The following is a 24292-nucleotide window of genomic DNA, read 5'->3' on the forward strand; positions in this document are numbered from 1 at the left end:
CAGCAGATGAAGGAGCAAGATAAAAACCCACCAGACCTAACAAATGAGGAGGAAATTGGCAGTCTACCTGAAAAAGTAGTTCAGAATAATGATAGTAAAGATGATCCAAAATCCTGGAAATAGAATAGACAAAATGCAAGAAACATTTAACAAGGACCTAGAAGAACTAAAGATGAAACAAGCAACGATGAACAACACAATAAATGAAATTAAAAATACTCTAGATGGGATCAACAGCAGAATAACTGATGCAGAAGAATGGATAAGTGACCTGGAAGATAAAATAGTGGAAATAACTACTGCAGAGCAGAATAAAGAAAAAAGAATGAAAAGAACTAAGGACAGTCTCAGAGACTTCTGGGACAACATTAAACGCACCAACATTCGAATTACAGGGGTTCCAGAAGAAGAAGAGAAAAAGAAAGGGACTGAGAAAATATTTGAAGAGATTATAGTTGAAAACTTCCCTAATATGGGAAAGAAAATAGTTAATCAAGTCCAGGAAGCACAGAGAGTCCCATACAGGGTAAATCCAAGGAGAAACACGCCAAGACACATATTAATCAAACTGTCAAAAATTAAATACAAAGAAAACATATTAAAAGCAGCAAGGGAAAAATAACACACAAGGGAATCCCCATAAGGTTAACAGCTGATTTTTCAGCAGAAACTCTGCAAGCCAGAAGGGACTGGCAGGACATATTTAAAGTGATGAAGGAGAAAAACCTGCAACCAAGATTACTCTACCCAGCAAGGATCTCATTCAGATTTGATGGAAAAATTAAAACCTTACAGACAAGCAAAAGCTGAGAGAGTTCCGCACCACCAAACCAGCTTTACAACAAATGCTAAAGGAACTTCTCTAGGCAAGAAACACAAGAGAAGGAAAAGACCTACAATAACGAACCCAAAACAATTAAGAAAATGGGAATAGGAACATACATATCGATAATTACTTTAAATGTAAATAGACTAAATGCTCCCACCAAAAGATTGGCTGAAGGGAAACAAAAACAAGACCCATATATATGCTGTCTACAAGACACCTACTTCAGACCTAGAGACATACAGACTGAAAGTGTGGGGATGGAAAAACATATTCCATGCAAATGGAAACCAAAAGAAAGCTGGAGTAGTAATTCTCATATCAAACAAAATAGACTTGAAAATAAAGACTATTAGAAGAGACAAAGAAGGACACTACATAATCATCAAGGGATCGATCCAAGAAGAAGATATAACAATTGTAAATATTTATGCACCCAACATACGAGCACCTCAATACATAAGGCAAATACTAACAGCCATAAAAGGGGAAATCGACAGTAACACATTTATAGTAGGGGACTTTAACACCCCACTTTCACCAATGGACAGATCATCCAAAATGAAAATAAATAAGGAAACACAAGCTTTAAATGATACATTAAACAAGATGGACTTAATTGATATTTATAGGACATTCCATCCAAAAACAACAGAATACACATTTTTCTCAAGTGCTCATGGAACATTCTCCAGGATAGACCATATCTTGGGACACAACTCAAGCCTTGGTAAATTTAAGAAAATTGAAATTGTATCAAGTATCGTTTCCGACCACAACGCTATGAGACCAGATATTAATTACAGGAAAAGATCTGTAAAAAATACAAACACATGGAGGCTAAACAATACACTACTTAATAACGAAGTGATCACTGAAGAAATCAAAGAGGAAATAAAAAGATACCTAGAAACAAATGACAATGGAGACATGACGACCCAAAACCTAAGGGATACAGCAAAAGCAGTTCTAAAAGGGAAGTTTACAGCAATACAACCCTACCTTAAGAAACAGGAAACATCTCAAATAAATAACCTAACCTTGCACCTAAAGCAATTAGAGAAAGAAGAACAAAAAAGAACCCAAAGTTAGCAGAAGGAAAGAAATCATAAAGATCAGATCAGAAATAAATGAAAAAGAAATGAAGAAAACAATAGCAAAGATCTATAAAACTAAAAGTTGGTTCTTTGAGAAGATAAACAAAACAGACAAACCATTAGCCAGACTCATCAAGAAAAAAAGGGAGAAGACTCAAATCAATAGAATTAGAAATGAAAAAGGAGAAGTTTCAACTGACACTGCAGAAATACAAAACATCATGAGAGATTACTACAAGCAACTCTACGCCAATAAAGTGGACAACCTGGAAGAAATGGACAAATTCTTAGAAATGCACAACCTGCCAAGAGTGACTCGGGAAGAAATAGAAAATATGAACAGACCAATCACAAGCACTGAAATTGAAACTGTGATTAAAAATCTTCCAACAAACAAAAGCCTAGGACCAGACGGCTTCACAGGCGAATTCTATCAAACATTTAGAGAAGAGCTAACACCTATCCGTCTCAAACTCTTCCAAAATATAGCAGAGAGAGGAACACTCCCAAACTCATTCTATGAGGCCACCATCACCCTGATACAAAAACCAGACAAGGATGTCACAAAGAGAGAAAATTACAGGTCAATATCACTGATGAACATAGATGCAAAAATCCTCAACAACATACTAGCAAACAGAATCCAACAGCCCATTAAAAGGATCATACACCATGACCAAGTGGGGTTTATTCCAGGAATGTAAGGATTCTTCAATATTCTCAAATCAATCAACGTGATACACCATATTAACAAATTGAAGGAGAAAAACCATATGTTCATCTCAACAGATGCAGAGAAAGCTTTTGACAAAATTCAACACCCATTTATGATAAAAACCCTGCAGAAAGTAGGCATAGAGGGAACTTTCCTCAACATAATAAAGGCCATATATGACAAGCCCACAGCCAACATCATCGTCAATGGTGAAAAACTGAAAGCATTTCCACTAAGATCAGGAACAAGACAAGGTTGCCCACTCTCACCACTCTTATTGAACATAGTTTTGAAAGTTTTAGCCACAGCAATCAGTGAAGAAAAGGAAATGAATCCAAACCGGAAAATAAGAAGTAAAGTTGTCACTGTTTGCAGATGACATGATACTATACATAGAGAATCCTAAATATGCTACCAGAAAAGTACTAGAGCTAATCAATGAATTTGGTAAAGTAGCAGGATACAAAATTAATGCACAGAAATCTCTGGCATTCCTATACACTAATGATGAAAATCTGAAAGTGAAATCAAGAAAACACTCCCATTTACCATTGCAACAAAAAGAATAAAATATCTAGGAATAAACCTACCTGCGGAGACAAAAGACCTATATGCAGAAAATTATAAAACAGTGATGAAAGAAATTAAAGATGATACAAATAGATGGAGAGATATACCATGTTCTTGGATTAGAAGAATCAACATTGTGAAAATGACTCTACTACCCAAAGCAATCTACAGATTCAATGCAATCCCTATCAAATTACCAATGGTATTATTCACAGAACTAGAACAAAAAATTTCACAATTTGTATGGAAACACAAAAGACCCCAAATAGCCAAAGCAATCTTGAGAACGAAACACGGGGCTGGAGGAATCAGGCTCCCTGACTTCAGACTATACTACAAAGCTACAGTAATCAAGGCAGTATGGTACTGGCACAGAAACAGAAAGATAGATCAATGGAACAGGATTGAAAGCACAGAGATAAACCCACGCACATATGGTCACCTTATCTTTGATAAAGGAGGCAGGAATGTACAGTGGAGAAAGGACAGCCTCTTGAATAAGTGGTGGTGGGAAAAGTGGACAGGTACATGTAAAAGTTTGAGATTAGATCACTCCCTAACACCATACACAAAAATAAGCTCAAAATGGATTAAAGACCTAAATGTAAGGCCAGAAACTATCAAACTCTTAGAGGAAAACATAGGCAGAACACTCTATGACATAAATCACAGCAAGATCCTTTTTGACCCATCTCCTAGAGAAATGGAAATAAAAACAAAAATAAACAAGTGGGATCTAATGAAACTTCAAAGCTTTTGCACAGCAAAGGAAACCATAAACAAGACCAAAAGACAACCCTCAGAATGGAGAAAATATTTCCAAATGAAGCAACTGACAAAGGATTAATCTCCAAAATTTGCAAGCAGCTCATGCAGCTCAATAACAAAAAAACAAACAACCCAATTCAAAAATGGGCTGAAGACCTAAATAGACATTTCTCCAAAGAAGATATACAGACTGCCAACAAACATGAAAGAATGCTCAACATCATTAATCATTAGAGAAATGCAAATCAAAACTACAATGAGATATCATCTCACACCAGTCAGAATGGCCATCATCAAAAAATCTCGAAAGAATAAATGCTGGAGAGGGTGTGGAGAAAAGGGAACACTCTTGCACTGCTGGTGGGAATGTGAATTGGTACAGCCACTATGGAGAACAGTATGGAGGTTCCTTAAAAAACTACAAATAGAACTACCATATGACCCAGCAATCCCACTACTGGGCATATACCCTGAGAAAACCATAATTCAAAAAGAGTCATGTACCAAAATGTTCATTGTAGCTCTATTTACAATAGCCTGGAGGTGGAAACAACTTAAGTGTCCATCATCGGATGAATGGATAAAGAAGATGTGGCACATATATACAATGGAATATTACTCAGCCATAAAAAGAAACGAAATTGAGCTATTTGTAAAGAGGTGGATGGACCTAAAGTCTGTCATACAGAGCGAAGTAAGTCAGAAAGAGAAAGACAAATACCGTATGCTAACACATATATATGGAATTTTAGAAAAAAGAAAATGTCATGAAGAATCTAGGGGTAAGACAGGAATAAAGACACAGACCTACTAGAGAATGGACTTGAGGATATGGGGAGGGAGAAGAGTAAGCTGTGACAAAATGAGAGAGTGGCATGGACATATATACACTACCAAACGTAAAATAGGTAGCTAGTGGGAAGCAGCTGCATAGCACAGGCAGATCATCTCTGTGCTTTGTGACCACCTAGAGGGGTGGGATAGGGAGGGTGGGAGGGAGGGAGATGCAAGAGGGAAGAGATATGGGAGCATATGTATAACTGATTCACTTTGTTGTAAAGCAGAAACTAACACACCATTGTAAAGCAATTATACTCTAATAAAGATGTAAAAAAAGAAAAATGGTTTTAAACAGGTAAATGATTTGATGGCAGTGTGCTTCAGGTAGACCAAGGAAATGAACACAATAAAGACCAGTCCATCAGCTCAGTAATTTTCTAAGAATATGCCCCTAGAAGGCAGACAGAGGCCCTTAATTAGAAAGCCCTTTAAGATCTAGTAACATAAAAGAAGAATAAAAGAGAAAATAATATTCTATTTTTCTAAATGACTTTAGAATGAAAAGCAGTAACAGTAATCCCTCAAATCAATAAAAGTCAATATAAAAGTCAATAAAAGTCAATAAAAAAGTCAATAAAAGTCAATATATTTTAAAAATAAAAATATAGGGGATTACAAAGTAAATTTTGTAATGCAGTCATTTAGCAAACCGTAACTTCACAAGACTTAATTGTGCTATTCTAGTAGCCTAACAAAATCAAAAGCAGAAAGCAAAGTAACATAAAAGAAGAATAAAAGAGAAAATAATATTCTATTTTTCTAAATGACTTTAGAATGAAAAGCAGTAACAGTAATCCCTCAAATCAATAAAAGTCAATATAAAAGTCAATAAAAGTCAATAAAAAAGTCAATAAAAGTCAATATATTTTAAAAATAAAAATATAGGGGATTACAAAGTAAATTTTGTAATGCAGTCATTTAGCAAACCGTAACTTCACAAGACTTAATTGTGCTATTCTAGTAGCCTAACAAAATCAAAAGCAGAAAGCAAAGCCCTTAAAATACTCTAATGTAATGAACTCAGAATAGCCATGTTTTCAAAAATGTCATTTCTTACTTGTTTCAGAATAATTGCTTGCTTGCAGAATTTCTGTGCAATGTTTGCAACTTGCTGTATTTTTGCAGGAATAACAAAGCCAAGTGCAGAAAGCTGACGAACTTCTCTCTGAAGAATCACCAACCGATCTGAATAATGCACTTTTAATGATCCATCATTAGGATCCAACTCCATAATGTGACTATTAGCCTCAATACTACAATACAAAATAAATAACTTTTTAAATTTCATGTTCTCACTCTTTTGACGAAAAACATAATTTTATACTTACAGAGAAGTTGTAAAAACTATTAACTGAAAGTAAAAATAAGATTTTAATTATAGTTTTCAAGTTATATTTTTTTCACACAGTATTTCACAATTCAGACCTTGATAGCAAACTACAATATCCAAAATATACCATCATATCGATATTTCAACCAAGCAGCTTTTGAAGTCAGAAAAATCAATCTCTTAACCTTCAGCTAAGACTCAAAATAGACATCAAATCCATCATAAAGAGAAAAGGCTTTTATTCATTTTCTAAAAGGTATCTTAGATTTTTAGTCAGCCTACTTGGTTCTTTAATACTCCCATTAAAGGATCAATAATAAATAACATCAAAATACTAGGAGTAGAGATATTCAAATGTTTCATTCGTCTACTCTTCCTTTCACTATGTAAAGACTGTCTTTTCTTTGTGTTTCTTCTAAAAGCCACAATAGCAAATTTTACATTGGGGCACTCAAGTCTCCATGGACTGTGAAAATGCTGTGGGAAATTAAAAGCATTATGTTTTCATGACCCTTCTTTCAAGATCATGTTTATATAATGCTTTCTTTCAAATCACTTTCACAATTAGGAGAACTTGCAGGTTTTAGAAAGTAAGTTACTGAAAAGCAAAGAACAAATCTATTCAGCCTACTTAATAATGCATAAAACAAAGCATAATAAAAAGCAGATACTTTAAAATGTCTTAAAATAATAATTTAGCCCAAACTGTCCTATAAGAACATAAAGCCTATCACAAAATTGTAACAGTGACACTTTTTGCCTTTATTTGAAACCAATATTCACAATTAGTTTCTACATACCAGCATATCCTGAAATGTGTTCCAAAACACTCTTGATTCTATGCAACAATGATGGGTTTTACCCCAAAAAAAGTGAGAGTCAGAAGTTTCATCACCAAATGAGAAAAAAATAGGTTGAATAAAGTTAAACAGCTTTTTTGACTGCAGATCTCAGTCCTTTCGGTACTCTGTCTTACACAGTGGATCTCCACCAGAGCCGTAGTGATAAACGTGCCAATTCTCCAAAATTAATTGACTATAGAACTCTTTACTTTTTTGCGGGGGGGGCGGGGGGGGCGGTGGATCATCTCTAGTATTTTAGGTTCAGGGTAGAAAGGGAAAGAGTTAAATGACATAAAGTTATAATCATTATGCCTTATCACCTTTGGTTCTTTCATTCTTCTTCCAAAACCAAAATGCAAGATAAAAGAAAAAAAATTATTCATTCAGTTTAGGAAGCTACCACTTTTGGCCTAATTATTCATTGCAGCAGTATAGGGAAAACAAACAGAATTTCATATTATGGCCAAAGTTACTTTTAAAAAGTAACAAGTTTCTAAAAACTAAAACATGGCAAGTTTCTAAAACTACAGACAATAATATAATGGGGAAAGTTGACCTGCAGCAACAGGTCAAATAAATAAACAATGGTTTTTCTAGGCCATCCATTTTAAATACCCATTGGAATAATTAGGTTAACCTATTAAATTACATTCAATATAGCTTAATAAATATTTACCAAATCCTTATTATGTTGGACAACATGAAGAAATATTCTTCATCTCAAGGAGCTTAAAAATAACAAAATTTTAGTTTACAATATGTACGGGGGGTATATAATATTAATGTAAAAAGGTAGGAAAACATATGTATACCAGTAACAAAAAAACATGGGAGCATGAAAGCCTAATTCCAAAATAAGAATCTGCAGTTCTGGGGAATAGATATGAGAAGCCAAAGGAAGGCAGTCAAAGTTTCCAACCTTAATGACTTAAAAGTTGATCATCAAAACCTAAACTGGCTTCCCTGGTGGCACAGTGGTTGAGAGTCCACCTGCCAATGCAGAAGCCACAACAGTGAGAGGCCTGCATACCGCAAAAACAAAAACCTAAACAAGGGCTTCCCAGGTGGCGCAGTGGTTGAGAGTCCACCTGCCGATGCAGGGGACGTGGGTTCGTGCCCCGGTCCGGGAGGATCCCACATGCCGTGGGGCAGCTGGGCCCATGGGCCATGGCCGCTGAGCCTGCGCGTCCGCGGCCTGTGCTCCGCAGTGGGAGAGGCCACAATGGTGAAAGGCCCGCGTACCTCAAAAAAAAAAAAAAAAACTAAACAAAAAAAAAAATTCTAAAAGCATCAGCAAGTTTGGAGAAAGGAGAGAGGAGTAGAGATGATTAATTACACCTTGTCATTTGGATTAATAACACAAGAAAAAAGATTCTTGTGTAGATTTTACTGTTTAGTATACTTATACTTACCACAAACCGGATGTGGAATCAGACAAGCCAGATTGAATATCCCTGGACCAATCATCAAATTGTTCTTGTTCATATAGTTTAAACTGGTCTAAGAGATCTTCAGCACTTCGATGGAAAGATCGAAATCCTGACAAGTCAGATAAAAGAGCCTCTGCAATCTTGATAGTATCATCTGCCTTAAAAAGCCAAATTACAAGAATATTTATTATTTAAATTCTAACAAAATTAGCATAAAATCAGCTCTCTTCTCTGTTCTGTGATTCAGAAATTATTTTCCCATTCATCTGTAAACAGTAAAATAGAAGATTTGCCAGTGAATTTAAGAATATCAACCCCTGCTTTACTTCTGAATTATACAACCTCAGAATAGCAAAACACAGAAGATAACACATACAAGGCATAATTTGAAGGGTACAATAAGGGAAATTCAGGTGAAACTCCAAGAATTCAGCAATACTCCTAAATATGTTATGCAATAATTTGAGCCCTTTATTAAATGCTGTGGTTAACAGCTCAAACAATAATTAGGCCAATTTGGATGCCAATTAAAGAGAAATGCCTTTCCTCCACAAGTATACGAAGAAGATTGTCGCAACTTGGAAAGCTGACTAACAAAGTTAGGCAGAATATTACAGAAAAAAATCAAAATATAAACTTGAATAAATAGAACTCTCAAACATGCTAGCCTTTATAACACTCTATATTTGCTTGCTCTTAATCATACATTAAAACCAATTAATATTTATTACAAGAGTCGAATGCAAGATAGTGTACCACATACTAATTAGTAAGCACATAAGATTCTTAGATCAACTTTGATAATATTAAAATAATAGTCCTTTAATTCTATAAATTGCTGCCACAACCTTAGGCAATACCATAATTACCTTTCACCATTCTGTTAACTTCCTTTCAACGTAGGATGATGTATTTACATAAACATACCTGCAGATAGACTTTGTACGTACCAAAATTCTACAGATACACTTCAAAGAATTAAAAAATCCTTTGAAATTTATATATTTTTCACTTTTTCAGAGTTCTACATTTTCACATGAAAATTAGATGAAAATGCAAGGAAAACAGAGAATGTCTTCTTAATGTTTTCACTACAGTTCTAGAGTATCTTCTACATTAATTTAGCACATTTTACAATTAGTATTCTTCAACATTTATTAAAACTAATACCTTCATTTCCAACTGACGAACCCAAACTATATTATTGACAACTTCTGAAAGGTTTTTGCCAGAAAGTGGTCCAGATGCATCACCAGGAATTCCACGGCATCGGTTTTCAAAATCTAATCGAAAGTCTATAAAATTTAAATCAAATAAATGATTACACACATTCAGCAAAGATTTCCTAAATGCCTTCCATGTACCAAACACTATGTCAAATATTGTGAATAGAAAAATAGTAACAGTTGGTCCTTTACCCTCAGGGACCTCACCACACATCAAGTGAGAGAAAGAAAATAACCAGTTAATTCAAGAAACCTGTCATTTATTACAGAAATAGTAAATTAACCTTCAACATACAGATGTCATAAAATATAATATCTTAAACCTAAGTGGTATAAAACAAAGGAAAAAGCAATCTACAAAAATATTTTTTCAAGCAAACACTATAATCTCTGATACACTTTTACCTTTAACTGAGTCCATAAGTCTCGCCAATAAAGTTTCTCTTTCTAGCATCAATTCTTTGCTTATGGTTGGACGCTTCACCAACTCTTTATATTTCAGAAATGCTTGAAGAAGCTAATATGAAACGAATAAGTATATGTTCATCCCAAGTGAATCGACTAGGTAAAAACATGAGTATCTCCTCAAATAGCTTAAGGGAAATATTAGAAGTTAAATATTTCAATATTTTACCTGCTGTGGACTATCCTGAATTTCTGAAATATAATTTTTTAATTTTCCTGCTATTTTTTGTTCCACAGGCGCAATAATTTTTTCATATTGAGACACTGCAGCTTTCCATAAAGGCTAAACAAATTAACAATATTGTTAGACTTTAATATTTTTAAAATCGGCCTTTAAAAAGAACAACACAAACAGGAAATTATATAGACAAACACATATATATTCAACCTCAGTATATGGATTATATTGCACAGGATTCAGGCCAGTAAAAGGTTCAAATACTCGAGCCAAGCATATGATTTTCTCATCACTGGCAGGTGAAAAATAGAGAAGTTTCTCACGAATTGTTCTAAGAGCCAAGACCTAAAACATAAAATATTAAAACAACAAATTTATTTAAATCAATACATCAGCACAAATAGTCTAAAATCTAAAGATATTGGGCAAGAATTTCTTTAACCTAGATTCTCTGAAATGAACAACAAATCTGAACTGTAATCTTGGTAATTACTACTCATCAATAATCAAAGTGATACTCAAAGACATACTGTATCATCACACTATTATCAATCAGTGTGCTCAAATCTAGTTAACATATATAAAATCTAAGTATTTTTAAACTATGTTTAAAGCTCATTTAGGTAAAGTTTTAGAGTTTCTCCTTACTATAGTAAAAATTTCTGATTTCCATTATTCTGCCTTAAATTGCACTTCTAATAATGAAACAATGTTAACAACTCCATTATGTATAATCTATTAACAGCTGGAAAACAATTTATTTCATTTTGTATTTAAAATTTCTACCAACCATCAAAAGGTAATCAAAAAGGCTAAGTAAAAATGCTATAATCTTCCATTTGAGTTGAAAATATCAGAACAAACTTATGATTTATTTTTCTCTTGATAAAAACAAAAGTACCAATTTAACAATGCTGTCTACTGAGACAGCCTAAAAGCATTGATAATTAAATAACATTTACCACTTCCTCAACCAGATTGTTGTTGCTAAATACCATTTTCCACTGATAAGGACAAGGACCTTTGGAGAAATGACTAACCAGGTATGAAACAGAAAATGTAGATGGGCCAGTACATTTTGAGGGGCCAGAATGTAAGGAAGTTATCAAAGAAATACTGGATGCATGTCAAAAATGACACAGAGCCAGTGTAAAGGGGTACTCACTGTCCAACGATGGGACAATTTGAATATAGTAATAATAACTATGATAAAAACTACATTGGGTTGAAACTCATAAAATATAAAAAATCATAGGTTCATAATGATACTATTAAAAAAGCATTTCATTGATTGCCTATGGAACTTACTGATACTAACTTATTGTTCATTGTACTAAAATGATAAATAAAAACTAATTGTCTATACTACCATTCCTATACAAACTATGTTTCAGGGTCGCTAAAAAACTGATGAAGACAAGTTCTTCCAACATCACTTAATAAATGCAGAAAGAACAACAGAATTAGAAAATCATCATTTTCCAACTCCTCATGATAAATCATTCAGAAAAAGCTGATGAAGAACGTTATAACAGATGGATCAGGCTAATCATACATGAACCCACAGATCAAACTTAACTCATGAAAGTGGGAAAACCAGACATTACCTGCCTCCTCTAATGTATAAGAACTATATAGTACTGCCTGTGAAGCAACCTGGTTCAAGTAAACCAACATTTAGTAACTAAAAAAATTTCTGAGACAATCAGGAAACTTGAATATTGATTAGATACATAATGATATTAAGAAATTATTGTCATTTTGTTGGGGGTGATATTGGTATTATGATTGTGTTTTAAGGGTAAAAGTATAAGATTTCTTGGATTGGCTTTAAAAATACTCCAGCAAAAAAACGGAAAGCAGGGGAGACAAAGATGGAACAGGAACTGAACATTGTCAGTGGCTGCTGAAACTGAGTGATGGATACACTGACATCCACTATACTATGTTACTTTTGTGTATGTTTGGAATTTCTCATAATGAAAAGGTTTAAAAACACAACAACAGGAATTCCCTGTTGGTCCAGTGGTTTCACTGCCTGGGCCTAGGTTCAGTCCCTAGTCTGGGAACTAAGATACCCCAAACTGGACAGCATGGCCAAAAAAAAAAAAAAAAAAAATACAACAACAAAAAATCCCCAAGAAAAATGGTTCCCTTAAGCCCAAAGGGAAAAAGTCACTCTGCAATCTTCACATATTCTCATTTTGCCTGCCCCTTCAAGCTAAACATCTAAGTTCTATACTGAAACTCATAACTTATATAAATTAAACAGCTGTTTCAAATATTTCCACTGAGTACTCCCTGAAAAGCTGTCTCCGCTTGTAAAAATTTCAATAGCCAAGAGAAAGTCTGAGAGCTTCCATACCTAGACAAGTGGGTTGACTGTCTTTTTACAACAAAGAAGAACAAAATAAAAGTTCACAACTTACAAACTGAATAGCCACAAACCAAAAAAAAAGAAAGGAAGTGGAAACCAGCACTTAGTACCCACTGGGCACCTGGTACTGTACCACACAACCTCATAAGTCATCTCATATGAACTTTACCTCTTATTCTCTCCCAAAAGTTTAAACAAGTTCTATCAGATGTGTAGGTCTTATTAATTATAAAACACATTCTCAAACAAGTGAGGACCTACTTCACACTTAAAACAAAGATCCAAATAATCAAATATACCTCTTCAAGGCGTTTGCCAAGTTTGTCAAGTGTTTCAGGAAAATATTTTTCATTTTTCCACAGATGAGGTACATAGCGCTGCCACACCTGACCTGTTAGATGACTACAGGCAATAACCCACTGTTCACAAATTGAAATCCCAGCTTTCATATTTTCCTTCACAAGATAATAAGGATCTTCCCATAGGTTCAAAGTTCCCAACTTTTTCTGAACAAATCTTCCAAAGGAGCCACCTAATAACACGTAAAACAAACTTTTTAATGAACATATCTTTTTACCAAATAATTATGAAACATATGCTTTTTACAAAATTAAAATAATACACAAATTAGCAAACCAAGGATCTATGAAATACCACATCCACATCTTTAGACGGGCACTGTTAATAACAAATATTTTTTAAAAACACACATACACACACATATTTGTATTTCTGCATCTTTCAATATATCACACATTTCTTTGAAGTATAGAAATATATACACATTTTTTTTAAAGGCTGCAGAGCCCACAGTATGTAGCATTACATAACCAATTCTCAATTGCTATTTATTCCTAGTCTCATTTTACAAACAATGCTGTAATAAATATCCTTTTACATACACATTTATGTACTTGTCTAACATTTTCTTAGGATAACAATGAGAAAGGTATATTCTGGGTCAAAAAGTATACGTATTTTTAATGTCAACAGATAACCCAATGTATATTAAACTTTCCAGTTCATTACAAAGTAAAGTCTAAATTAATACATAGATAGGGACGAAAAATCTATGTTAATTTAGTTATATTATAGTCAAAGAATCTGACACTATGATTTAAATTAACCAACTATGTACAAATATCGACTTAAATAATCCTATATGATTTGCTCTAAGAGTTACTTTAAGCAACAATTACTGTATTCAGGAACATTTTAGGAAAAAACAGAAAACAAAATAAGTCAGGCTTCCAAAATTGCAAAAGTTTATTTCTTTACTAGTACCTATAATATCTAAGAGATGTAACATTCGTGACTCAGGATAATGATCATGTTCTGTCTGTCTCCACACATCATCTACAACATCCCGAGTTGTCTCCACCAAGTCAACCACTTCCAGTAAGGACAGACCATCCAAGTTATAAAACTCCTAAAACCAAAATGCATTCATTTTTAAACATAATCATATTTGTACCTTGGGCAATATAGTCAAAATGTTCTCAGACTTTTTCAAACGCTACATCTCTAATATCTGCCATATTATTTTCTCCTCTTCTTCTATCATATGATATATTACTTCTTTAAGCAAATACCCTGTAAGTTCCTTCACAAACATAAATTTCATGAAAGCCAGAAGGAAAAATAAGAATTACATAAACTCTATAAATTTATTTTTACCCTTGGCCTAATTTCTTTTAAATTTGGGACATTTCTTTTATTTACCTAATAGAAATGGCCTTAACACCATATGTACACTACCCATTTCACCTCACATATCTTTATTGATTCATTTCCTGGGTTGCACAATGTTACCAATAATACAAACATAGTACATGGTATATCACTGCTAGGAAAAAAGTTTTAAACCATTTCAAACACTTCATTCAAATGATATTAATGAAATAGAAATAATATTGGGAATGAATAAAAAATTACTAAATATTTATTTTGAAAAGAATAGATTTTGTAAAAAACACTCAAAATGGTCACTTATTTAAACTCTCCATAGATACACCAAGGAATAATCAATCTAATAAGTATCAAACTAAGACTTTTTATATTTCAGATTCCTCCAAAATGCTAATTTGAATAAAGTAAACAATTTTTCCAAAGGACATATTACCTCCACAGGATAAACCTCTGTTAGTAGTAGGTTTCTGTTTTTTTCCTATCTACCTGCAGGAAAGTAATTATGTTTTTGAGAAAAATATTTTCTAGAGATTAGAATTTAACTTTTTTAAAAGTTTGGACTTCTAAGTTGCACTCAGTTTAAATACATATCTTAAGTAAACCCTGCTACATCTGAAGAATATATTTTGTCCAGAACCATCAAGTAATGATTTTAAAACAGAGATAAATCTAGTAAAAATTGAATGCTAAGGTACTTCTATCAAAACCTGATATATAACTATGTATGAATCACGTACTCTTGCAACTGTTTCAAATAATTCTTTAAAATAACTGGCTCTTTCTTTACTAATCTGTTTACTTCCACGATGAGCTTGTTCTATCCAAAACTGGAACTCATCACTTGGTGTAAGAATACCTGAAAAGTGAGAAGGAAAAATTAGAAATATCAACTGTTATCATGCTGATCATTTTGAAATGTAAAGAAATATTGAAACACTATATTGTGCACCAGGAACTAACATAGTTTTGTAAGTCAATTACACTTCAAAATCTCACAAACAAATAAACTCATAGAAAAAGAGATCAGATTGCTGGTTAACAGAGGTGGGGGTGGGGAGAGGGGGAATTGGATGAAGGTGCTCAAAAGGAACAAACTACTAGTTATAAGATAAATGAGTACTAAAGATATAATGTACAACATGATAAATATAATTAATACTGCTTTATGTTATATATGAAAGTTCTTAAGAGAATAAATGCTGAGATTTCTCCTCATAAAGAAAAAATTTTTGTTTCTATTTCTTTAATTTTGTATCTATATGACATAATAGATGTTCACTAAACTTACTGTGAATATCATTTCATGATGTATATGAGTCAAATCATTATACTGTACACTTTAAACTTACACAGGGCTGTATGTCAATTATCTCAATAAAACTAGAAGAAGAAAGAAAGAAAGGAAGGAAGGAAGGAAGAAAAAAAAAGAACAGAATCATATGAAAATGAAAAGCCAGCAAGTCACTGGTTTCATTTGCTGATTTTGCACATTTCTGTATTCTTAAGGATGCACAGAAAATAATTTTTACAATTTCTATGAACAAAAACAAACTACAAAAACAACCCCAAAACAATTAACAAAATGGCAATCAGTACACACTTATCAATAATTACTTTAAATTGGCTGAATGGATACAAAAACAAAACCCATATATATGTTGCCTGCTAGAGACCTGCTTCAGATCTAAAGCCACACTCAGATTGAAAGGGGATGGGAAAACCTATTCCATGCAAATGGCAATCAAAAAGCAACACTTACATCAGATAAAAAAAGACTTTAAAGACTATCACACATGATGTTGTGGTACAAACTTTCTGTATGGCTTTTCTTATAGTCCAATTAATTACTAAAAAGCGTCCCTACAAGGACAAATAAAAACACTGCAAAAGGAATACTTGATGTCTTTTAACTTTTTTGGGTTTTTTTGCGGTACGCGGCCTCTCACTGTTGTGGCCTCTACCGTTGCAGAGCACAGGCTCTGGACACGCAGGCTCAGTGGCCATGGCTCACAGGCCCAGCCGCTCTGCAGCATGTGGGATCCTCCCAGACCAGGGCACAAAGCCATGTCTCCTGCATTGGCAGGCGGACTCTCAACCACTGCACCACCAGGGAAGCCCCCTTTTAACTTTTTATTTTAAAAAAATATTAAAACACTGATTTTAACTCTTATTTATGTGGAAAATTATCTCTATAAGAAAATCTGAGTTGGAATAAAGTAAATTTGCCTAATTACAGTCAAAAAAAAAAAAGACTTTCACAAATGATAAAGAAGGATATTACATACTGATCAAGGGATCAATCTAAGAAGATATAACACAATGTAAGTATATATCCACCAAACATAGGAGCACCTAATACATAAGGCAAATATTAATAGACATAAAGGGAGAAACTGACAGTAATAAGTTCATAGTAGGGAACTTTAACATCCCACTTACATCAAAGGACAGATCATCCAGACAGAAAATCAATAAGGAAACAATGGCCTTAAACAACACATTAGATGAAATAAACTTTATATATATATATATATATAGAACATTCCATCCACAAGCAGCAGAATATACATTTATTTCAAATGCAGAATATACATTTATTTCAAATGCACATCTCCAGGACAGATCACATGCTAGGCCACAAAAATAAGATGCAGCAAATTTAAAGAAAAGTGAAATCATATCAAGCATCTTTTCTGACCACAATGCTCTAAGACTGGAAATCAACTAGAAGGAAAAAACTGCAAAAAACACACAAATATGTAGAGACTAAATAACATGCTACAATCAATGGATCACAGAGGAAAAATCAAAAAATACCTGAAGAAAAATGAAAATAAAAACACAACAATCTAAAATCTACATGATGCAGCAAAAGCAGTTCTAAGAGGCAAGTTTATAGCAATACAAGCCTACTTCATGAAATAAGAAAAATCTCAAATAAACAACTTAAACTTACACCTAAAGGAACTAGAAAAAAGAAGAACAAGCAAAACCAAAAGTTAGCAGAAAGCAATAAATCATAAAGATCAGAGCAAAAATAAATGAAACAGAGACTAAAAAAAAAGAAAAAATAGAAAAGATCAATGAAACTAAGAGCTGGTTCTTTAAAAAATTAAACGTCACTGACAAACTTTGCCACACTCATCAAGAAAATAAGAGAGAGGGCCCAAATCAATAAAAAGAAGTTACAGCTGACACCACAGATATAGAAAGGATCATAAGATATTATTAAGAAAAATTATACACCGATAAAATGAACAACCTATAAGAAAAGGACAAAATCCCTAGAAATGTACAGTTTCCCAAGACTGAACAAGGAAGAAATAGAAAATATGAGTAGACCAATTACCAGTAATGAAATTGAATCATTTCATTACTAGTAATTGTAAAAAATAACTCCAAAAAACAGAAGTCCAGAACTAGATGGCTTCGGATCACATGGTTTGGTGAATTCTACCAAATATGTAGAGAAGGGTTAACACCTATTATACTCAAATTATTCCCAAAAACTGCAGAGGAAGATATGCTTCCATACTCATTTTCCAAAGCCAGCATCTCCCTAAAATCAGAACCAGACAAAGATATCACACACACACACAAAAAAAGAAAATTACAGGCCAATATCACTGATGAATATAGATGCAAAATTCCTCAACAAAATATTAGCAAACCAAATTCAACAATACATTAAAAGGTTCATATACCACAATCAAGTGGGTTTTATCACAGGGATGCAAGGATGATTCAAATCCAAAAATCAATCAATGTGATATACCACATTAACAAACTGAAGAATAAAAATCATATGACCATCTCAATAGATACAGAAAAAATTTGATAAAAGTCAGCATCCATTTATGATTAAAAACTCTCAACAACAAAGTGGATATAGAGGGGACATACATCAACATAATAACATATATGATAAGCCCACAGCTAACATCATACTCAATGGTGAAAAGCTGAAAGCAGCTCCTCTAACATCAGGAACAAGACAAGGATGGCCACTCTCACCACTTTTATTCAACACAGTATTAGAGGTCCTAGCCACAGCAATCAGATAAGAAAAAAAATAAAAGGAATCCAAATTGGAAAGGAAGAAGCAAAACTGTCACTGTTTGCAGGTGACATGATACTATACATAGAAAATCCTCAAGATGCCACAAAAAAACTACTAGAGCTCATCAATGAATTTGGTAAAATTTCAGGATACAAAATTAATACACAGAAATCTGTTGTATTTCTATACACTAACAACAAACTATCAGAAAGAGAAATTAAAAAAACAATCCCATTTATAATCACATCGAAAAGAATAAAATACCTACGAATAAAACTACCTGACGAGGTAAAAAGACTGTATGCAGAAAAATATAACACTGATGGAAAAATTGAAGACAACACAAACAAATGGAAAGATATACCACGTTCATGGATTGGAAGAATTAATAATGTTATAATGAGCATACTATCCAAGGCAATCCATAGATTCAATGCAATCCCTAACAAAATACCAATGGCATTTTTCACAGAATTAGGAAAAATGATCCTAAAGTTTGTCTGGAAACATAAAAAAAAAAACCCAAATAACCAAAACAATCTTGAGAAAGAACACAGCTGGAGTTATCATGCTCCCTGATTTCAAACTATACTGCAAAGCTACAGTCATCAAAACAGTATGGTACTAGCACAAATACAGATACATATGTCAATGGAAAGAACAGTGACCCCAGAAATGAACTCACACCTATGGCAATTAATCTATGACAAAGGAAGCAAGAATATACAAAGGGGAAAAGACAGCCTCTTCAGTAAATGGTGTTGGAAAAGCTGGACCTACATGCAAAAGAATTAAACTGGACTTTTCTCTCCCATCATACACAAAATTAAGTTCAAAATGGATTAAAGACTTAAATGTAAGACCTGAAACCATAACTTCTAGAAGAAAACATAGGGAGTACGCTCTATGACACTGGTCTTAGTAATATTTTCTTGGATCTGGCTTCTCAGGCAAGGGAAACAAAAGTAAAAATAAACAGATGGGACTACATAAAATCAAAAAGCTTTTGCACAGCTATGGAAACTATCAACAAAATGAAAAGGCCACCTACTGAATGGGAGAAGATATTTGCAAACAATATATCAGATAAGGGGTTAATATCTATAATATATAAAGAATTCATACAACTCTGTATCAAAAAAAAAACAACCCAATTAAAAAATAGGCAGAGGATCTGAATAAACATTTCTCCAAAGGACACATACAGATGGTCAACAGGCACATGAAAAATGCTCAACATCACTAATCATCAGCAAAATACAAATCAACCACAATGAGATACCACCTCACACTGTCAATGACTGTTATCAAAAAGGCAACAAATAACAAGTGTTGGTGAGGATGTGCAACCGTCATGCACTGTTGGTGGGAAGGTAAAGTAAAGCAGCCACTATGGAAAACAATAGGCAGATTACTCAAAAAATTTAAAATAGAACTACCATATGATCCAGCAATTACACTTCTGGGCATTTATCTTAAAAAAACAAAAACACTAATTAAAAAAGATATATGCTCTTCTATGTTCATAGCAGCATTATTTACAGTAGCCAAGATATGGAAGAAACCTAAGTGCCCATCAACAGATGAACAGATAAAGAAGATGTGGGGTGTATATATATATATATACATATGTATGTGTGTGTGTGTGTGTGTGTGTGTGTGTGTGGTGTGTACATATATATATATATATATATATATATATAATGGAATATTACTCAGCCGTAAAAAAGAATGAAATCTTGCCATTTGTGACAACATGGATGGACCTAGATGACATTATGCTAAGTTAAATAAGTCAGGCTGAGAAAGACAAATGCTGTATAATCTCACTTATATGTGGAATCTAAGAAACAAAACAAATGAACAAATAAAACAAAAGCAGAGTTATAGAGATTTGGCACCACCAGGAGCCAAACCCAGCTTGTGGTTGGAGTGAGGCACAAGCTGTAGGGCCACCATGTGCTCACCAGTGCCCAGCCACCATGCCCAGCTTCCACTACAAGTTCCTGAAGAAGTCCAAGCAACAGCTGCTGTGCCCACTGTGCAGGAGAAATATTTGAAAAAAAAAAAAAAAGCAGAATTACAGATATAGAGAACCCCCCTTACCAGAGGGAAGGGGGGTGGGGGAGGAAAGAAATGGGTGAGGGAGATTAAGATTTATTTTGTAACTGCCAGTTACAAAATAAAGGAGTCACTGGTATCAAATGTATACTGTGGGGAATACAGTCAAGAACTATGCAGTATCTTTCTATGGTGACACACTGTAACTAGACTCATCATGGTGATCATTTTGAAATGTACAGAAATACCAAATCACTATGTTGTGTAACAGGAACTAACATACTGTTGTAGGTCAATTATACATCAAAAACAAACAAACAAACAAACAAAAATAAATCAGACTTGTAGTTACCAGAGGTGGGGGATGGGAGGAAGGGGAATTGTATGAGGTGGTCAAAAGGTACAACTTCCAAAAGATAAATAAGTAGTAGGGATGTAATATACAACATGATAAATATAATTAGCACTGCTGTATGTTATATATGAAAGTTAAGAGAGTAAATCCTAAGTGTTCTCATCACAAGAAAAGAAGACTTTTTTTCTATTCCTTTAATTTTGTATCCATATGAGGTGATGGATGTTCACTAAACTTATTGTGATAATCATTGCTTGATGTATTTAACTCAAATCTCTATGCTACACACCTTAAACTTATACAGTGCTGTATGTCAATTATATCTCAGTAAAACTGGAAGAAAAAATAAGCAAGTTAAAATAGTTTTATTTTTCCCAATGAAATACGCAACCTCTAGCTGCTTAATCCCATGCTGGAAGTAAATTCACTATTCTTTCTGGTTGTATGAGATTCAAAAAACATCTATTTTACTATTCAAAGTATAAAACTACAACTAATATTTTAAACTAATGATTTGTGTATGTCAGGCATTTCATCTTAATTGTTCTTATGAAATAATTTATCTATAGCCACAAAATTACAATTAGCTTCAGGAAAAAAATACATTTTAAAATAAAAGTCATTGGCTTATTATCTTCACAAATATACAATTAGCATCAATCCTCATTATTCACAGATTCTGGATTTATGAAGTCACCTACTTGTTAACATTTATATGTATCCAAAGTCAATACAATACTCTCAATGTTTTTGTGGTCATTTGCAGACATGCACAGAGCTGTGAAAAATGTGAGTTGCCCAACGCATATGTTCCCAGCTAAGGATGAACAAAGCAACACTGCTTTCTTATTTTCTATCACCTACTGTAAACAAATGTCTTTTCTGTAGTCTATGTAATACCATGTTTTTCACATTTTTGTGCTTTTGTTGGTGATTTTGCTGTTTAAAATGGCCCCCAAGCATGGTTGTGAAGTGCTGTCTAGTGTTCCTAGCACAAGAACACTGTGAAGTCCCTTACAGAGAAAATACTTGTGTTAGATGAGCTTCATTCAGGCAAGAGTTGCAGTGCTGTTGCCCTTAAGCTCAATGACAATTCATCAACAATATATATTAAATAACGTGTCCAAACCAAATGCACCTAAAACAAGGTTATGTGTTGAGCAGTTGGTGAAAATCTCATGACCAGAGGCTCACGGGACCCTAGGAGCAATGCTTCAGTATTCGCTAACTGAGTGTTCACAGTGACTTTATAGAACAGAACTACTGCAAATAATGAGAATCAACTATACTTTCTATTTCCATGAACTGCACATTATTAAAGATCACATCTTCCTCTTCTCCAAATCCATATGTAAATCTATTTATTTAAAAGCAGTTCAAGCTCAGAGAAGATCCAAAGTGTGGGAAGAAATCTTTGAAGAAGTATATTAATTTACTAATGTATTAATAAGGCAATTGTTTTGATTTTCTTTGACAAAACTATGGGTAAATACCTCGTGTGTCATCTTCCTTAAATTTCAGTTTTGATAAGTTAGTATCTGATCTTCGTAGAACTATACCCAAGCCTGCTTCTAGTTCACTCAAAAGATTCTGAAGTTTGGGATCAAGGTTTCTGCTCCATTCCTGATCCTAAATAAAAACAGACAAGAGCATACAATGTTCAAAATCTTGCCAATCAAATTGGTTTCCTAAAACACTTTCAAAAGAACTAAGTCCAAATATATCTGTTTCACTCAAAGCCTGACACTACCTCCATCTCATAAGGGAGGGAAAAAAGTCCTTTCAACAGTTAAAACTTTATAAAGATCATTTACTACAGCAATTTAAGAGCTGATGTAGATTGCATTTTATATCTTTCTCCAATTTCTCTATTTGCCAATAAAGGCTACATTAAAATTTTTTTAATTACAAAGAAAAAATGTTTTAACTTAAAAACTAAAATACTAATGATATTACCAGTAAATAAAATAATAAATATTTACTTTTGTGTGTATGAAAGCATTTACCCAAATACTTAGGCTAAAAACAACAACCACCATACAAGCTACTTTAATTTACTCACCTTTAACAACATTGGCGCAAATACTTGCCGTACTGCTTGGTAAAGGGAATTTATAGGTGATTCTAACATAGATGAAACAAGAATGTTTTTATGTAGATTCTGATCAGTAATTACTTCAGGTCGCAGCTTGAAAAACACCAGCACTTTATCTTTTGTGTCGGCAAAATCAATCTAAAGTGATAAACAAATGATTTTTAATGTTATTTTCATAAAGTTAATACTTGAAAATTTATATATTTCCCTAAAATGTTATATTACTGTAATTTTACCCCTTGGAAAAACTATACTTTAGAAATAATTATAGTATATTACAACCAATTCTTAAAAAAACCTGGGTTTTAAAAATGTATCCCCGCTTATATGTGATTGTATCATAAAGCTACTTTGATAAATGGTTTATAAACAAAAAGCACTATATGAATATTGTTAACATCCACTCCAGACAGATTCAGTAATACTACAGATCAAAGCTGTGTGCCCCAGGTACACACTGGTGAGTAGTATACTTCTTCACTCCAGAAACTCTATAACAAGGATGCTAATTACCCTCTTACATGAAACTAAGTTCAATATAAACTCAGAACTACCAAAACAAACTTAGGTTGTCCATCTCCTAAAATCATCTTTATGTGAACAAACATTTTTTCCTTAAAGTATTTGAGATCAAACTTTTTACTAAATTGTCATATAACGAGATTATCACCTCACACTGGTCAGAATGGTTATCATCAAAAAATCTACAAACAGGGCTTCCCTGGTGGCGCAGTGGTTGAGAGTCCACCTGCCGATGCAGGGGACACGGGCTTGTGCCCTGGTCTGGGAAGATCCCGCATGCCGCGGAGCGGCTAGGCTGGTGACCCATGGCCGCTGAGCCTGCGTGTCCGGAGCCTGTGCTCCGCAACGAGAGAGGCCACAACAGTGAGAGGCCCGCGTACCGCAAAAAAAAAAAAAAATTTACAAACAATAAATGCTAGAGAGGGTGTGGAGAAAAGAGAACCCTCTGGCACTGTTGGTGGGAATGTAAATTGATACAGCCACTAAGGAGAACAGTATGGAGGTTCCTTAAAAAACTAAAAATAGAACTACCATGTGACCCAGCAATCTCACTACTGGGCATATACCCTGAGAAAACCATAATTCAAAAGGACACATGTACCCCAATGTTCACTGCAGCACTATTTACAATAGCCAGGACAAGGAAACAACCTAAATGTCCAACGACAGATGAATGGATAAAGAAGATGTGGTACATATATACAATGGAATATTACTCAGCCATAAAAAGAAACGAAATTGGATCATTTGTAGAGATGTGGATGGACCTAGAGTCTGTCATACAGAGTGAAGTAAGCCAGAAAGAGAAAAACAAATATCGTATATTAACACATATACGTGGAATCT

General features: G+C 33.7%; 1 protein-coding gene across 1 annotated transcript in view; it reads right to left on the minus strand.

Moving 5' to 3' along the window:
• Positions 1 to 24292, minus strand: part of DYNC2H1 (dynein cytoplasmic 2 heavy chain 1) — a 71036-nt gene that overhangs the window by 43018 nt on the left and 3726 nt on the right. The window contains exons 2-12 of the mRNA XM_082843969.1: positions 22892 to 23062; positions 22323 to 22458; positions 15091 to 15209; positions 13949 to 14093; positions 12964 to 13196; positions 10498 to 10632; positions 10279 to 10392; positions 10050 to 10161; positions 9589 to 9713; positions 8401 to 8576; positions 5874 to 6069 (exon numbers count right to left, since the gene is read on the minus strand). Coding sequence (XP_082700095.1) covers positions 5874 to 6069; positions 8401 to 8576; positions 9589 to 9713; positions 10050 to 10161; positions 10279 to 10392; positions 10498 to 10632; positions 12964 to 13196; positions 13949 to 14093; positions 15091 to 15209; positions 22323 to 22458; positions 22892 to 23062 — 1662 coding nt within the window. The remainder of the gene's footprint in view (positions 1 to 5873; positions 6070 to 8400; positions 8577 to 9588; positions 9714 to 10049; positions 10162 to 10278; positions 10393 to 10497; positions 10633 to 12963; positions 13197 to 13948; positions 14094 to 15090; positions 15210 to 22322; positions 22459 to 22891; positions 23063 to 24292) is intronic.

Source organism: Leucopleurus acutus (genome assembly GCF_964270905.1).
Source record: "Leucopleurus acutus genome assembly, chromosome: 8".
Classification (NCBI taxonomy): Eukaryota; Metazoa; Chordata; class Mammalia; order Artiodactyla; family Delphinidae; genus Leucopleurus; species Leucopleurus acutus.